Below are 19,059 nucleotides of genomic sequence, written 5' to 3' on the forward strand. Positions count from 1 at the left end.
TAGAAGAAAGGAGGTAGATTGAACAATCCCCAGGAGTAGAGGCCTAGTAGGGAGGCTAGGCAAAGGCCTAAGAACCCTCTATGATTGTTAAGGAGGCATGCATAGAGGCCCATAGCCATGTAGTTACATATTTTAAAGGTACAGCAAAGTCAGTGTTGAGGAAAATGCATTCCATTGGTTGACCTTGAAAAATTTTTTTGGATGATTTGGATGAAAATCCTAGGACTCCTTAGAGTATTGTGCTGGAGCATGTGGTACGGAAGAGAGCAGACCCTGGTTCCAGGCTGCAGCTACAATGAGCAATGGAACCCATTTGGTGCTCCCAGGCTGCTGTGCTCTGAAATCTATCTTTGTAGATAAGCTGCAGTCACACTGCCACAGCCTATTCTGGCTAGCTCTGGACACACAGGGACAATAAAGCAGATCTATTCATGGAAGATATGGAGCTCCTTTGGTGTATGGCTCCATCTTGGTCTGGTAGAGAGTCAATCTTTCTTGCATTGTTTAGCTTTTGCTGGGTTCAGACTCACAGAGGCAAAGGAGTAGGAATGAGGGTTTATGTTCCATTAGCCTAAACCCCTGCCTTCACTCTGCCCTCTACCTATATTAGCCTCCTGACATATGCTTCTGGAACATGCTTTGTGGGTCATGACTATATTTTTGGGTCCCTTACATCTGTTTTCTTTAACTAGTGAGAGCCTGGTAGAGTACAGAGAAAATGAAGGTTCAAAGACACGGAGTATTCACACCTGGGACTTCCTATGTTCACCTCCTGACTCTGCCATGGTGTCCTAGCCAGTGGTGTTAATTATGCAGTGTCAGAGTTTCTTTCACTAGTTTTGAGTGTTTCTTAGGAAAGGAATGTACTTAAAACTGTAAAATGGAATTGCTTCTTCCAATTTGGCATTAACTCAATCAGGGACATGGAAGAGCTTGTGGATTGTCCCTTTAGGCTAGTTAGGCCACAGCCACTTAGAATCTGTCATTATACTTGCAGTCTGGGTATCGGTAGGCAAATCTAGGATCGCAGGTTCTCAGGGGTCTCAAGATGTCCTTCAGCTGGCTGGTGGCCCCCAAAACTTCCATGTCTGTGCTAGAATCCTTGCTACACAGGCTGAGAGCAGAGTCTATTTCTTCTTGCACAGGGGAGGGAAACTTTCCCTGGAGAAGTTGAGGCAGCAACTGTTGACATACCAGCACCAGGCTTTGCATCTCAGGGACAGTGTCACAGGAGGACAGCTGGACCTGGCAGCCAGAAACCAGGCAGCTAAAAATGTCTTCATTCTCTCCAGTCCCGGCATCTGCTTGGCTGCCTAGAAGAGGGATGGAAAAATATCTGATACTGTACAACCTATTCTTGTGGAGGGATGAGAGGGTGAGGGGAAGATGGGAAAGGGGTAAGGGGGCACTGCCAATTAGAATTGCTGAGTGAAATGGTTTAGTCTCTAAGTATTTTCTTGTGACCAGAACATTTAGGACTCAGGAACAGGACAGTCCCTTTGGAGAACAGCATTGAGTAACACTGTCCTACCATTAGGCTAAGGCCCAAGTGAGGGAAACCTAATTGTTCTCTACCAGAAGCTGGGCTATTTTCATAGAAATTATAACCACATTGCTACTTTCCTGTTATTACTGAATTAGGAAAGTAAGGATCGTATTAGGATTTGTTTCATTGCACATTTAGGATAGAAAGTCAGGGAGGAGAATATGTCATCCAGAATACGCATTCAGCAGGTGGCAATGGGACTGACATTTTCATAGCCTGAATATTCTGGGATCAACCTTTCATCTTCATAAACGCAAATCAAGAGTGAAGAAAGGATTTTTTCTATTGTTTTTGCAGTTTTTGTTTGTTTGTTTTTAAAGAGTGTCAGAAATGGGAAAAAATCTTTTGTCCTGTCATTGGGTTCAGCAAATTTGGTCACCTTGAGAAACTGGGGCTTAATGATCTCTAGAACACTGGCCGAGCCTTTGTAAACAGTGAGAAACATGACTTGCTCATACACCTCATTCGGTTCCTTGTTTTTGTCATTCTCAAATTTTACAGAGTCAGTATGTCAACACTGACTGTAAGGGGTACTAGTGCATCATGCCAGCAGTTATGTCTCAGATCAAGGCTCATAGAGAACATCTGAGGAGAAAAGCTCTGAGGGGGAGAGAGGCCCGTGAATGAGATACAGACTGCCCTGCGAGGGCTCATCAGGAGTCTATACCACCATGGACAATGCCCCTTTCAGGCAAGGCCAAGTTCCCTTTCCCTTTGGAAATAAAGATGAAACAGAAATTCAAGTGGGGTCGAGGGGACATTGTTCTATGATCAATCACATTCCCCAAAGTTGGATTACTCTGTGACACACAGAGAGTACAAAGGCCCAGGATGCCTCCTTAGCTTTGGTCACCCTGACATCCCCCTTGACAGCTGCTCAGCCAAGCCCATGCTGAGTACCTTCCTGCTTGTCGATGACGCCTAGTGCACTGGCATCCCGGATGAACAGATGCCCATTGTCAAAGATGCCAAACATGTCTGCATCAACGTGGGTGAAGTAGAAGAAATAGTTCAAATCGTTGCTCCTCAGGGACTCCAGGACCCCGAGGAGTTGGTAGGCAAGGTCAGCAGCTTGCTCTGGAGGTGCATCGTAAAATTCTTGCAGTGGTCTGGTGCTGGTGCTGATCAGGAATCTACCACAGGAGCCCAGGTACTTGGGCAGTGGCCAGCCCTCTGCCCCAGGGAAGATCTGCCAAGCCGGAAGGAGCAGGCATTAGACACAGAGAGCAATCTCACAGAGGCAGCTTGCTTCTACCTCTCGTTCACCGCCCACACAAATAATCTTACTGCCAGCCTGGATCTCTTTGTATACCTCTTGGAACATGGTAAGGCCCCTGCCCTTCCCCCACTTTTGCAGTATATTGCCAATGGAAGGACTCAGGAAGAACACTGTTCTCATTGGTGCAGTGGATCACATTTTCCAAGTTTCTCCAAGTGGAACCTGAGAATTCTAGCCAACCTTCAGTGATTTTCAGTGGTATTCAGGGAATAGCTTTCTTTTAAGTTGTGTCATTTAAAAATATGATTACTTTGCACTTTCAAAGATACTACTGCTTAGGAAGAAGCAAGGGGAAAACCAATAAGAGATCAACTTCAGAGCAACTGAAAGATAAATACTACTACTACTACTACTTCTACTACTACTGCTACTCGTACATTACAAAGAGGGTATCATGTGTGCCTGCAGTTCCAGCTGTTCAGGAGGTTGAGGCAGGAGGGTTGAGGCCAGTTTGGTCAACAGAGCTCATGAATAAGTGAATGAATGAAACAGAACAATTTAAGTACCTGGTTCTGCAGGTGGCTGTCCCCACTGCTAGGCTGAGCAAATCTGTATGGCTCAGGTGACTACACACTCAAAGATTCTTCTCAACTGTTGAGAAGCTTCCAGATAAACTAGCACTGGTCTGGGGATGGGTAACCCAGCCTGACTCCTTGTAAAAGATCTCAACTTATGGATTTGGGAGATGGAAAATAATGAGGAGGGTATCCTAGATGGATTTTTCTTGACAATTTTTTAAAAAGTTTTTTGTGTGATTTTTGCACTTCATAAATAAACCCTGCATCTCCATCACTCCCACCCTCCCCTCCTCCTCCAGTTCCTCCTGTGTCCCCCTTCTTTCTCCAAATTTCATCATTTATACTTTATTATTACTACACATAGATACATGTATTTATATATATATATCTAATCCATCATGTATATACAACCTACTGAGTCCATTTAATGTTACTCATATGTATATGTGACCAGAGCTGATCACTTGGAATTGGACAATCTATGTGGGAGTTTGTCCATTCTCCCTCTCTCCATAACCATTGGCCGCCTGTATTCATCTATGAGTAGAATATTCCCTGTCCATGTTAGAATTTCTACTGTTGACCATTTTTTTAATGGAGCCATGTCCAGAACTGATGATGAAAACTATAAACACCACTTTCCCCTTTGTTTACTTCCTTAAGAAAACAAAGTAAGTTTGGGTGGTGCATCTTAGTGGCAGGCTGCTTATCTGGCACACACAAGGCCCTGAGTCCCATCCACAGCACTATAGAAAATAAAACAAAAAGTAGACTTCAAAGTCCCTGCCCCCCCCCCCGCCGCCTGCTCTATGTCCCTCCCTATCTCCCTCTCTGTTAATTTTCTGGTACCTTCTATGCCCTTTAAGTCATGTCATAAAGAATCATGCTCTTTGCTGGTTGAGCTTCCCCTAATTGGGGCACTTTACATACTATGTGTCTCCAAGGGACAACCTGGAACTACTGACCTTGTTTAAATGTGTAAAGCCACTCCTTGGTTCCATACTGCATTCTTTCTGGGTAAAGCCGAGGGCTGAGTGGAGTGTTTTAACTCCATGGTCTCAGGTCAGGTCTCTCAGGGGCCAGACCGTGGGACAACCAAGGTGCCAATGAAAGTTAGAATTGTGAATAAAAGACCTCCAGGAAGACCCCTGAGCACGTAGGGAAAATAGCAGCTCCTTCTCTGCCTTTAGAATGTCAAATACCAAAGACACTGGGCAGGTTTTAGTAGGCAGAGTGCAGCTTCTGATGTCTCTGATGTCACACATCTTTTGGTTTAGGTTTCATGGCTGGTAGTGGCTAAGACACTTCTTTCTGAGCCTCAATCAGATACTAATATCATTCTGGGGGGCTTGTAGTGAGAACTAACTGGCAATGATAGCAAATCTTCAGCACAACACCTGGCATGCAGCAAGAACCTAATAACCAACAGTCTTCACCATGTAGTCAACCATTAGCTTTTTGGCAAATATTTAGAAACTGTCTTTGTTGTGGTTCCTTTCTTCTCTACCTGTATTTTTATATTACAGTATTTTAAAAGATGGTTTCATCATACAGCCTGTACCACCATGCCCAGCTTTCCCTCTTTTTTCCCTCTCTTCCCTTTTCCTCCTCTCTGACCTCTTCAACCTTTTACTCTTCGTTCACCCCCTTCTCCTCCCCTCTAACTTCTGGTGTCCTTTCTGTCCATTATGTGATTTAGGTGTCCTTGTCCTGATCCTTGGTCTGGGGGATTTAGCTCTACAGGTTCTATGCATGTCTGTTAACACGGTAAGTGTCCCTTTCTTTTTGATGAAATGTGTCCCCAGGCCCTAGTGCATCCTCATTTATTTGACCAATTTTCAATTATGCCACTTCCAGTTTTTTCTCCTTTCCAAACACAGCTTCAAGGTACATCTCTGAGTGGCTGTTTTACCAGTCCCTGAGCTGGCTCAAATCTCATTTATCTTCGTGGCAGGGATTAAATTTGCCTCCCTTCACAAAGCCCTTCCTGGATGTCTCAACTTGTAAAGTTGGCTGCTGTTTCCTGCTACCCACACACCCAGCCCTGAATTCTCATACCTCTTTCCTCACTAACTGTCAAGGCTGTCAAACGCTTACCTGATGGTGCAAATGTACTAGCACAGATTTGTGGTCCCAGGACATGAAACAGAAGGGAGAAAAATCAACCCAGGGATGGCTCTGAAAGTCCAAGGTGATAACATAACCTGGAGGGATTGTGGGGGTCACTGAGTACCTGAAGGATGATGGGGTGTGCATTGACAGCCAGTGTGTAGAGGAGACGCAGTTTGTCCCGGTCGGTGAAGTGGTCCATGAAGATACTGCCAGCATCAGCCACTTCAGCATAGCGTCGAACCACACGATCCAAGAGTCTTTGTGAAGGGCAGCGCAAGAAGGGACTGGGCAGGCCCTGCAGACAAAAGAGAGAGACCCAGGATGGGGAGGAGTTGCTGGATTCCTGTAAGGGACACAGACATTGGATTGGAAGTCCAGGTGATTGGTGGAGGAGAAATCCATGGGTGGTCGAGGACCGGACAGAAACCTCTGGGTGGGGCACAGAGGATAGAATGCTCCTGCTTGCTGGCACAGGAGAGGGCATAGCAGGCTATGCAGGAATTGGGACACTGGAGGCATGGAGGCCAGCCCTCCCTCTGAAAGTTTGAAGCTTGCTTTTTCTTTGTTCCCACACAGCAAGAATAGCTTCAAAAGAGAATTAATGGTGCCAGCCGTACTGCTTTCCATGTGCTTCTAGTGGAAGCTCCTTTCACTTGGCTGCCTGCTTAGAGAAGGAGGGTAAGGCTGTCTTTGATGGACACAAAATGTCCAATGTAAGGACTCTTCCTATTGGGGCAGTTGGTAAAGTTAGCTCATTACCCAGACTCCCCTTGAGGATTTAGATTTGAAGATCCCCCTGAGAAAGGGGGTCTTATGATAGAGCCACGAAGAGAGCAAAAGATGCCATGAACCAAAGTGATTGGGGACTCATGAAAGAAAATTTAGAGCAAAAATTACAACATTGTTTCATTTTAGAGCTTACGGCTTCTAAGCTGCCATACTTAGTTCTAAGTCAGGGATGGTGCTATGATTTGACTTTGACCCTCAAATTTCATGACTGGAACTTTAATCCTCAAAGTCATGTTAACGGTATCTGTAAGTGGGACCTTTGAGTGGTAATTAGGATTGGATAAAGTCAAGAGGGTAGTCCCGATAATGGCGTTAGTGGCTTTTTAAGAAGAGGAAGAGAGACCCATGCTAGCATGCTCGCTCATTTTCATCATGTGATTCCTCTGGCAGCTCATGATACAGCATGAAAGCCCACACCAGATGCTAGTATCAAATTCTTGGACTTTCCAGCCTCAAAAGCCACCAGTGAAGAAACAAACAGCTATTCTTTAAAAATGGGGGTGGTGGTGTTCATGTATAGCAACGGAAAACAGACTGAGACAGCATCGCCACACATTCCTTTTCCAGAGAGTGGGCTCACTGAGTCTTTGTTCATTGTCCCAGGGATGGCACGCAGCCTTACTAGTTCAGGGCAATGCGGCTTCACTGAGGCACTGAAGGAAAGCCAGTGGTTAGGACAGGAAGCCCTGAACCTACTGAAACTTACCCTTTGCCTCCAGAGGATAGAGATTGCCTTTTTGCTCACCTCACAGGAATGAACCTTCAAAACATTCTTTTTAAGCATTCAGCCTCCTGGGCTCCAGAAAACCACATTATGTTTAAGATAATTTGTATATTAATCACCCACAGTTGTTCTGAGTGACCTGGTGTTTCCAGCAGCAAATATTGCTCAAAAGGTGAAGATTTTTCACTGCTGAACACATCTGAATAATTGTTCTGATGGAAATATAAATGCGTAAAAGAAAAGAATATCAGTTACTCTGAGAAAGAAAATCTAAGATCAGAAGTATGGCTTTTCACCCCAAGACCAGAAGTTGGCTTTTCTCAGTAAGGTCACCTCTAACAACTGGCTTTAGAATGTTGAAAGAAATGTCCAACAAATGACGTTTTACTCTGCGTGAATTAGCTGTTCTCAAGCTCTCCTAGCCTCCAGGGGAAAACTTTAATTCAAATAAACCTACTTCTAGTTATACACCTGAACACCCTTTACATGATTTTGCTGTTAAGTATGCTTGTAAAACAGAGGTGAGGTTAATCAGGCATCACAGTTAATCAACAGGCTACCATTAAGACAATGAAATTTAATAATTGTCTCAATTGTCATGGCTAGTTAAACCTTCCTTTATTCAAAACAGGAAACTACTGTTTTGTTTTATCAGGATAAACAACTCCCAGTTCTATGCCTATTCTAATTTTGTTCTTTTAATGAAGTTCTTTTGTGTTTTTTTTTCTCTGAAGTGCCAACACAACAGGAAGTGTTTTTGTTGTGTCAATCACCATTCTGTAAATGTCTTTTTAGCATGGTGATGGTTTTGAAGGAACCACTCGGATGATTTTAATCAAGTAGAAATCCAGTGACACCCTTGTCACTCTCAGGCAGGTGACTTCCCAGGCAGAGCTCATCTTCTTAGCTCACTGTTGCATGTACCAGATGAGGGAGAGGAAGTTGCAAGTGGATGGTTCCCTAAATCATTTCAAGTTTTCTTTGAAATCCATCAGTCAGGGAAGGCTTATGATAGGTCTCTTTCCTCTTAGTAAGTTGCTCTCTGCTACCTAAGCTGATCAACTCAGATCCCTGAAATTAAGTCAGGGGTGCAAAGTCACCCGAAAAGAGAAATGAGCCCAGGGGAAGTGTTGAATTTGGAGTTTGTCTTAGAACATCTCAGAGTGGATCAAATACCCTGGACAGTTGAGTAGACATTAAAGCCATATTCATTTACCTGAATGACATGGTAGGACCGGTAAATAATATGGAAGTATTTCTCAAGCCACAAATTCAGTCTCTCAAAGGCCTAGTTTCTATGTAAGACAGGTCCTCTCACTTCTGATGACATCTTTTCTTAGGCAGAGTTTCTGTTTGTTTAGATTCTTGGTACTTTGCAGACACTCTAAGTTGTTCTCTGAGGAGCGGAGGGGTTGACATTTTGATCCATTTTTGCTTGCTGGAAAGGGTTCCCAGAAGAAGTGAAATGAGGAGCTGCCTGAATGTGTGAAGTTGCACGGGTAGCTTTATCCTTTTTTTTTTTCTGCCTCTGCCAGAGCCTTCCAACACATTTCTGTCTTACTTCTCCAAACTGACTGCCTGTTTCTCTTTATTCAACCTCGTACTCCACTTACCTGAGGAGGGATTTCTGCTTAGATGGGTAGACAACCTTCACCCCAAGCTTGGATTTCACAGACCTCCAGAATGCAGAATGATGAAATAGTTACAAGCACATCCTTTACAGTCAAGCTGGCAGGGTTTATATCCTGTAATCACAGCATTGGGGAGGCTAAAGTAGAAAGACCAAGTTCCAGGCCAGCCTGGGCTGCAGAGTGAGGTCCTGTTTTTAAAAAACACCACTACTATCACGATCACCACCACCACCACCACCACCACCACTACCACCACCACCACCAAACAAATGGTGGCTTAGCAAATTTGCCTTGTCGTGTAGAGGACTATCTTAGCTCAGCATCCTATATTGTCATGCTTGATGTCTGTGTGACCACAGTCCTAGTCAAGCTCCTCTCTCTTTGTGTTTCCCTGCCTCTTGTTGGCAAGCTGTTGGTATCCAGAATCTCACCTGGTTGTGCTCACTGGGTTGGACTACCTGGCAGATGGAAGGCTTAGCTGGTTTTCCTCTCCTGCTGGGAACTCTTCTTTCTTTCCTCCCACCTCCTGTTCTGTCCCGCACCTTCCTCCATCCCAGTGCCCCCAGGGCTTTGCCACTGAAGCATTTGTGGGTTGCTCAGAGATTTTCACTGTGCCAGATGAAATCATCACTGTGACAGGCAAAGCAGCTGACAGCTGGGGCAGGCAGGGCAGCTGATGCAGAGTAAAACATTATTTAATGATCTGTCATTGTGATTCAGGCATGCTAAGGTGGATCATAATTCTCCACTGGGCCATTTCTTTCTATGGGCTACTGATTTTCTCTTTTCTTTTTTTTCTAATGAAAAAATAGGAAGCCAAGCATGTCTGACAACTCCAGTCCAGGAGGCTCTGAGAATTCTGATAATCAGAAAAATACTCTTATATGGGAGTGTTATACTCCCCTTATACTGCTAGGCTTTTTCTCCACTCCTCCTTGAGCCCTGCAGGTGATATTGTCCCACATGTATCAGGCAAGATTCAAATACAGAGGAGGAATCATGGGATGTTTCCTTTTGGTGCTGGGGATGGAACTCAGGGCTCTGCACCTCCTAAGCAAGTGCTCTATTTCTGAGCTATAGACCCAGACACTGTGTTTTCTTTCCATTTTCTCTATTAACCCTGTATTCCCTCCTGTTAGTATCCCCACTCCTGTGCACCCTGGGTGGCTTCATAGGGTACCATCTACTATGTCTTTTTTATGGTAGAATGAAGGGCTATGGGCAGAAAAAAGCAAGTAGCTTCTGGGGCATGAGATAGTAGTCCCAGAAGCAAGGGAGAGAGAGGTCACAGAGCCAGGAATAGTCCCAGCTAAGCTCCCCTGCCCACCAGAAGGAAGTGTTAACAGAGCAAACTCACTGTGATCTCTAGGCTCAAATCCAGCCATTGCATTTAAGATACAATCAGAAAGAAATGAGCAAGTCTTCCTCCAACCCAAACATACCACTCCATTCATGCACATATGTTAGGAAAAAGCGCTCACTGAGAGTGCAGCTAGTCATTCATTCAAAAAGCTTTCTCCAAATTTATGTACAGTGTCTTAAATAAAGTAGGGGTCATGAACATAAGAAGGTCCCTACCTCTAAGGAATTGGTACTCTTGTGAACCAGAGTAAAATGTCTGCCACAACATTTACTGTGGGACAGAATATGACAAATGCTACAGGAGGTGTAAATCAGGTGCTGTGGAAAGCAGAACAATAGGGGGATCTGGACAGGCTTCACAGAGGTGGTGATATGTGCCTGGCCTTGAACACTGAGTTGGATTTGAGTAGGTGGATATCTCATGTCAATGCATTTCAGGCTGAAGGGTCAGAATTGAACAGAGAATAGAGGAATATAAGGAGTAGAGTTGAAGGCTATCTCTTGCCTGGATGATACAGACATGAAGTCACCTTGAAGACTGGAAAAGCAAGCTGGAAACAAACAGTAAGTCACTTGGATGTTATATTTAAGACTTTAGATTTTGTTTTGTTATTAATGCACATAATCTTAGAGGCAAATGTTATGGTACATGAAGATGCTATGAGCATACTTTAAAACTTTTAGTGGGTGGGGAGGGTGGCAAGATGGTTTAACACTTGCCAATTTTGATGCCTGGAACCCACATGGTGGAAGTTGTCCTCTGATTCCAAACAAGATAACACACACACACACACACACACACACACACAAACACACACACACACACACACACCTCTAGTGTAAAAATACTCATGTCCTTGTGGTCAATAGTTATACTACAGTAACATAATGAAGCAACAGAGAGTAAGCAGTGTTTAAAGTTGTAATTTCTGGAGTCAGGAGAAAGGTCTGTGTTCAAATCCAAGTTCCAAGATTTCTAGCTGTCTAAGCTTTGAATATATGTCTTTGAGTCCCTATCTATAAAATGGGAACAAGAATTTCTCAGATGTCAAACATCAACTGTCCTCAATGAGGAGGAAGTAGGCTATGTGGTAGTTTTGAAAAGGAAATGTGTCCCAAGGACATAACAAAATTCAAAGTCTTTGCACTAACATGTTCTTGTAAGTATATTTTGATAAGTGAAAAAAAAAACAAGCAATAACAACATTCAACAATAACAAACTGAATTGTGTTGTAGCAACATGATGAAATGCTGCTTAGTGTTCTAATAGCAAGAGGACTAGGATATGATATGCAATTGAGACATAGGGGCACATTAGATATAGAACTCATCTACAGCCAAGTTAAATATAACTAGAAAAATTCTAGAAGGAAGAACTCCAATATGTTCACAGTTGTTGCCTCCACTATTGGTGATTTTCACCTCAACTTCCTAATGTTTTGTTTCATTGTTTTCCGGTACTGGGTATAAAACTCAGGGTGTTCTCTGCACATGCTAAGCAAGCACTCTATGACTGATCTACATCTCTAACCTTGAATTTTACAAATATATAGAGAATATGATTTTTTGTTGCTTTTTTTTCAGGACAGGTTTTTTTTTTTTTTTTTTTTTTTTTTTTTTTTTTTTTTTCTGTGTAACAGTCCTAGCTGTCCTGGAACTCACTCTGTAGACCTGACTGGTCTCAAACTCACAGAGATCTACCTGCCTCTGCCTCCTGAGTGCTTGGATTAAAGGCATGTGCTGCCGTGCTGGATGAGACTATGGATTTTTATAATGAGTAGTTTCTCCTCAGTATCTATGGGGGATTAGGGCCAGGACTACCCTATATGCATAACAAGCCCCTTGTATAAAATGGCAAAGCATTTATATAAAACCTAGGCTTTACATCCTTCTGTAGATGCTAAACTATTTCTAGTTTGAATTGGAACTGATCCCCACAGGCTCATATTTTGAACATTTGTTCCCCAGGTGGTGGTACTTACTATACTGGGGGACTGTGACACTTTTAAGAGGTGAGACCTAGCTGGTAGGTGACTATGAGAAGGTCATTGAAGGTTATAGTGTGTTTCCTGGTTCCAGTCCCAGACTGTGTACTTCTTGGCCTATCATTCTACTTCCCAGTGAACAGAGGTCGAGGGTGCTGTTGAGGAGGATCACTTGGTTGGAAAACCTTCTTCCCACTGGCAGGTCTATGCAGAAATAAAGAGATCTATAAGAAGATACTTATAATACACATATCTGATAAAGAAATTATATTCAGAACATAAATATAATTTGTGTAACTTGTGAAAACAAATAATAAACACAGAAAACCTCACAAAATGGACAAGTACCTTATCAAAGATCAAAGAAGCCAATAAATACATGAAAACAGGTCCTACAGCGTAAGTTATCAAAAAGTGCAAGTGAGACCATGTGAGATACTGCTAGACACCCATTAAAATACCTGAAGTTCAAAATTAACAATAGTGAGCTGACAAAGATAGGAAAGAACAGTCAGCATCTTTTCTTCCATTGCATATAGGTAGAAGCAAATACTGCATACTGCATATAGGAAAACTGATTGGCAGTCCCTTCAGACTCTGTCCATATATAATGGTATGACCTGGGAAATTCACTTTGACATGCTTAAGCTCATCTGTAGGCACATATAAGGTTGTTGACATCAGTTATCCTGAATGAGATAACCCAGATCAAGAAAGATCAAACAAGGTACGTTCTCACTTATAAGTGGATTAGCTGTAGAATAAAGGATAGCCATGCTACAATCCACAGCCCCAGAGAAGCCAGATAACAACAAAAGTTCATGGCCAGGAGAAGAGGGGCATCCAGGTCTCCCTGGGAAGAAGAAATAGAAGAGATTTTGTGAGTGAATTGAGGGGTGGTTGGAATGAGAACATGAACAATCAGGTTGGGGGTGAAAGGGAAGAGTACTGAAAGAGACTAGTGGAAATGGGGGACATTTCTGGGTCAAGTAAAAATATGGTGCAAGGGAATCTCCCAGAAATCTACAAGTGTGACCCCAGCTAAGACTCCTAGCAATAGCAGCTACATAGCCTGATCTGACCATCTTCTATAACCAGATTAGTGCCTGGCCCAATTGTCATCAGAGAGGATTCATCCAGCAACTGATAGAAATAGATGCAGACTCACAGCCAAACATTAGGCAGAAAGAATTCTGGGAATCCTGCAGAAGAGGGGGAGAAAGAATTGTAGCAGCCAGAGGGTCAAGGACACCACAAGAAAACTCACAGAATCAGCTAACCTTGGCTCATAGGTACTCACAAAGACTGAATCAACAACAAGGTAGCCTGCATGGACTTACCTAGGCACTCTGCATATGTTACAGTTTTGTAGCTTGGTCCTTTTGTGGGACTCTTAACAGTATGAATAGCAGCAGTCTTTTGGAACCCTATTCCTTATACTGGGTTGCCTTGCTAGCCTTAATACATGGGGAGGTGCTTAGTCTTACTGCAATTTGATATGTCATGTTTTGTTGATACTCATGGGAGACCAGCCCTTTCCTAAACAGAAACAGAAGAGCGGACTGGAGGGTAGGAACAGAAGGGGAATGGGGGAGAGAGCCTGGGAGGAGAGGAAGGAGGGGAAACTGCAGTCAGAATATAAGTAAATATATAAAATATGTTGACATCAATTTCAATTGACAATAGCTCAACGTAAATGCAACTCAAAAGCTCACCAATAGCAGAATATGTAACTTGTATCATCAAAAATAGACTGTTATACTTCTAGAAAAAGAAAATGAACTATTGATTCATATAATAACATGGATCCATACCATGACTTGATAATATTCTAGTACTGTATTATTCCATTTAAATAAAGTTAAAAAACAGGCAAAAATAATCCTAGGTGGTTCAGCCCAGAATAGTGACTGCTCTTATGAGGATATAGGGTGATCTACTGTTTCTGTTGAGTTGGGATTTTGAAGTTGCCTGGGATATTGCACTTTCATTGCTAAAACCAAGTAGTTCTGAGCCAATTGGGATGGTTTGTCATCCTAGGAAGGGGCCTTTTTTGGAAAGGGACATGAAAAAGCCTTCTGAGGGGCCAGAAACATCCAGGATCTTACTGTGAGTGGTGTCTCTGAGTGAACCCACATGGTAAATTTTACCCAATATACTTAAGATTTATGTACTTTAGGTATGCAATTTACACTTTAATTAGAAGCCTTTAAAAATATCTATTTTATCTGAGCATGGTGACACATGCCTGAAATCCCAGCTCTCAGGAAGCTGAAGTAGGAAGATCATGAGTTTAAGGCCAGCCTGAGATAAATAGGACGAACTTGTCTTAACAAAACGAAACCAAGCTAAGCCAAGCCAAGCCAGCCAACCAACCAAACAAACAAAAAAGAAACCAATCCTAATACTTGGCATTGTATAGAGGTTAGAAAAATTAGCAAAGGCTTGTTGAGTAGGGTCATGAGAAGAATATTGGTGGACAACAAACAGAAGACTCTGTATTTGTTTAATGTCTGACTGTCTTCTTTGCTAGACTATAAAACTTTTATCTGAAAAGGGTGGAACAAAGTACGGTGAGCAGGAATGGAAAGCCAGCTGCACCAAGCAAGCTTGTATTATTCTGAACAAGCTCCCGGTCACAAAGACCCATAGGGAGTTTACAAATAGTATTTCTGAACCATGGGTAGTGGATGCAGATAACAGAAAACACTCATTGTTGATATTCCGAAGGAACAAGGGGTGATTAGAGAAATCAGTGACTGCTGGGCTCATCTGGCATCATGCTAAATAGCCTAAAATGCATTTTTAGTGGCATGATTTAGAAACTTCTGGAAGGAGGTGATTTTATGGAGACACTGAGAATTCTATTAATCAAATATTTCCTGTCTTACTTTGTTCTTTGACTTGGTGGTTTGATTTTTCTTTTAAATTTCAGAAATAAAATGGATTTAGAAAATAGGTACTTTGTGAGATACTCAACAGTGATTCTTAGTATAACACTGAAGATTTTGGTTTCAACAAAATGAAGATAATTGGCTAACTTTGTTTGCCTAAAAACTGATATGTGAATTTCCATGGAATAGTAGGTTTTTGCTTTGGCTCTGTCCTATGTAAAAATTTTATTAACAACTAAAACTGAAGTTTTGCTAATTAAAACTGAAGATGATGTGTACTCGGGATGATAGGTATATGAGAAAGAATCGGAATCAGGAAGCTGGAGAGATGGTTCAGCAGTTAAAGCACTGGCTGCTCTCCCAGAGGACCCAGGTTCAGTTTCCAGCAATCATATGGTGGCTCATAACCATATGGATCTGAGAGAATCAAAAACTTCCCTCTGGTTTCTCTAGGTACCAGCACCCATGTGCTACACACACTAAATGCAGGCAACACACACACACACACACACACACACATAAATAAATAAATAAATAAATAAATATGATTTTTAATCAGGATTGAGCTTATAGACTAGAATAATGGATTTAATCTAGGATAGGATTTACTGGCATAAATGAAATATTCTGCTCTTATAAACTAAAATCTAGCCACAGAGTTTTTAGTGGATATAAAGATTAATATACTTCCGTATGAGGGCAATGGGCAGATGGGAAATAGAACTGGGGATGTTTAGACTAGAGATGCAGCAATTTAGGAGGAAGGTTTCAGGGGAATTGAGAAGAAATAATTTGTATGCATGAACAGTATAAGAAGATAAACTGACAGTGAATTTTTAGGGGATTTGTTCTGTCCCAAGAAAACACAGCTTTTTCTGAAAGAATGTGCTATCTGTTATTGTGAGGCAAGGTAGATAACCCTTTTTTGTTGTTTTTACCTCAGTTTCTTTAATTGTCATGTTTCAAGTTCATTTCAAGAACCTATGACATATGCATGACAAATCTAGGTGATCTCTATTCCTGTAGCTATGCTTTCCCTAGTGTGATGCACTGGATCCCTGAAAACTGTGCCCCCCAAAATAAACCCATCCTTCCTCTCTCAGAAAATTTAATTAATTAACCAGTGTGTGTGTGTGTGTGTGTGTGTGTGTGTGTGTGTGTGTGTGTGTGTGTGTGTGTTCCATGGGAGCACATGACATGGCACTTACATGGAGGTCAGAGGATACCCTGTGAGAGTCAGTTCTTTCCCAGCATGTGGATTCCTGGGATTGAATTCAGGTTGTTTGGCTTGGTGGCAGACACTTTTACCCACTGATCCATCCTACTGGCCTCAGAAATCTATTTTGATCTTGCTCTGTGACCTGTTGTCATATATAGACTGAGAGTAAATTTACTTCTTAACAGACAGGAAAGGTTTAGGAATCATGCCTTCCACAGAAGTCTAGATAACATTTCAAGAGGAGAGTTAACACAGTTGGAAAAATTATGCCTACTGTAAGTGGCCCCTGTTTCAGACTGAGCTAACATGTACTTTGCATCTTTTCGTTTTATTCTTCCACATGAAGGACCAAACTCTTTTGTTAGCTGCCCAGTACAACACTGCACTGATTTCTGATTTTCCTCTGAACAGTGATTTGGCAAAGACCAATAAATCATATACATAGTGTTAATATGGAATTTTCCTCATTGCTATTTTCTCCATATTACAATTGCAGTATTTTGCTCTGTGATCTAAAGATAATGCTATTAAATCCCTTGGGTTTTTCTTTATCTTTTTTTTTTTGTCTGATGTTACTGCATTTTGATTAGAGAAAATGGTCTTTAATATTTCTAATTCCAAAAATGTATTGAGAAGTTTTATGGCTTAATGAACACTTTTTAAACATATAAGTTGGTTACATAATCTTTTATTCCATGTAATTTTCTTTATATATACAAAGTATTCTAGAATTATAATGTTTAGCCTCTGCTTCCTTTGCGTTATGTGAACACACATATAGACACAGCCAGTCCAGAGGCCTGTGAGCCAAGCCACATTGACAGGAAAAGCATCTGTTTCCTACCTGCAGGTAGTTTTGCTCTATGCTATTCAGTGCACGAGAAAAACCTCAGAAAGCAACAATTCTAAATAAAGTAATTCTAAATGAGCCATGTTTCTTCCCATATCCAAAGAACTCTGAAAAAGTTTAATTTACAAGTTAGTCACAGTAAAAGTTGATGATAACTAATACTAAAACACACTAATTGTGGGACTAGGGAGTGGCTCAGTTCATAAAGCACTTTCTGTATAAGTGTGAGGGCCTGTGTATGGATCCCAGTGTCCGTCTAAAATCTGGGGATGGTGGCATATGTCTGTAACCGGAGAGTTGAGTAGTGGAGACAGGTGGCTCCTGGGCATTCCTTGGTCAGTCAGTCTAGCCAAAGTGGTAAGTTCTAGGTTCAATAAGAAACTTTGTCTCATAAAAAAAGAAAACACAGACACAAGTTTTAGGGACATCCTGATGCCGATTAAATAAAAATATAATAATTATAACAACATACTGTAATAAGACTTATTTCAAAGCTCTGAATTACTTGTTTCTGGAATTTCCTATTTAATGTTTTTGGACAGTGGTTGACTGTGGGTAATAGGAACTGTCAAATGGAACTGCAAATAAAGGGAAAGGCTACTGGATGTCAAAAGGGGGCGGTGAGATCTCAAAGGAAGGATTTCATAGCAAAAATGGAGGATAGCTTGATGTCTTTCGAGGGGACTTGACTCAGTAATATGTAAATGCTGGGAAAGTTTAAAGCCCTGGGAAAACAAGGCCTTCTCAAATGGTCTGTCTTGACCACCCAGACTTCAGTTCTCCTTCAGCTGGGAGCCTCCTCTCTTCTGCATTTGAGTGCCAAATGGGCAGGCCCGTAACTTGTCTTATGTTTACTTTTAACCTAGCCTTCCCTTGCCTCCTTTTTTTCTTCTTAAACTTGGCTGTCTTAAACCTGGGAAAGCCTCTCAGCACGTATTGCTTTGTTTTTGTTCATGAGGTCCGTGATGAATGATTTAGGAGGCGTTTTATCAGACTGAGTCCTGACTTAATTGTACTGTTTGTACAATGCAAAGGGAGCCGGTCTTAATTTTGTTTTCACTTTTGTTTTGTTGTTGTTATTTCGTTTTTTGAGACAGGGTTTCTGTCTATTTTGAGACAGGCCTGGCTATTTTGGAACTCTGCCTCTGGAGTGCTAGGATTAAAGGCATGCACCGCCGCCTCCCAGCTTAACTATTTTTCTATTGCTGTGATAAGACACTATGACAAAGGCAACTTACGGAAGAAATTTGGGTTTATGATTTTAGAGAGTTAGAGTCCTTGATGGTGGAGCAAAGGCATTGGCACAAAGAGCTGAGAGTGCAGGTCTTGATCAGCAAGAAGGAGGCAGAGAGAGAGAGAGAGAGAGAGAGAGAGAGAGAGAGAGAGAGGGTGAGAGTGATGGACATAGAGAGAAAGAGAGACAGAGAGAGGAGAATGGGAATAACAGGAGTCTTTAGAAACCTCAAATCACTTCATTTCCACCCCCCAGTGAAACACCTCCTCCAACTAGCCTCCCAATCTCTGTCAAACAGGTTCTACCAGCAAACATAGGAGCCTGTGGGATCATTTTCATTCAAACCATCATACAGGGTCTCAGTTCTGTTCCAAATAACTTCTTTGTCTCAAATGTGAGTGGCTAAGCCTCGCTGATTCTAACACCAAACAGATCCCATTATTTAAAATCGTAGTTGTTTGGAATCTCAGCAATTCCACAGTTGGCAGGGGAAATCACACTGTAGAGACACTTAGAGCCACCCCATAGCACCTCTCGAGTGCGCCTTCAAACTTCTGTGGGCAGCAAGTGCAGTGATTACTTCTCAAGGGTCCCCAGAAGCAAGGTTTCATGAGGCCTCTGATGAGGCTGTGATCTAAAAGGCTTTGGACAAAACTGTCCTGTGAGGTACGGCTGGCAAGACACTTTTGGTTGTTTGACTTTTCTTGTCCACTAACCTTTGTTTGCTTCTGACATAGTGTCTCACTATATAACCCAGGCTGGCTCTCCACTTGCCTCAGTCTCCCAAATGCCGGGATTACAGATGTGCCCCCATGGTACTGGGCTAGTCATTTCAATTTTGACTCCAGTGTTAGACATGTGTGAAAATGATACAGCCAGCAGTAAGCTATTTTTATTTTTCAGCATCAATATAGT

At 42.1% G+C, this 19,059-nt stretch overlaps 1 protein-coding gene across 1 annotated transcript in view; it reads right to left on the reverse strand.

The window, feature by feature from the left end:
* Window positions 1-674: 674 nt before the first annotated feature.
* Window positions 675-19,059, reverse strand: part of Dipk2b (divergent protein kinase domain 2B) — a 35,516-nt gene continuing 17,131 nt past the window's right edge. The window contains exons 3-5 of the mRNA XM_027433330.2: window positions 5,577-5,750; window positions 2,447-2,735; window positions 675-1,313 (exon numbers count right to left, since the gene is read on the reverse strand). Coding sequence (XP_027289131.1) covers window positions 973-1,313; window positions 2,447-2,735; window positions 5,577-5,750 — 804 coding nt within the window. The 3' untranslated portion in view covers window positions 675-972. The remainder of the gene's footprint in view (window positions 1,314-2,446; window positions 2,736-5,576; window positions 5,751-19,059) is intronic.

Source organism: Cricetulus griseus, chromosome X (genome assembly GCF_003668045.3).
Source record: "Cricetulus griseus strain 17A/GY chromosome X, alternate assembly CriGri-PICRH-1.0, whole genome shotgun sequence".
NCBI lineage: Eukaryota > Metazoa > Chordata > Mammalia > Rodentia > Cricetidae > Cricetulus > Cricetulus griseus.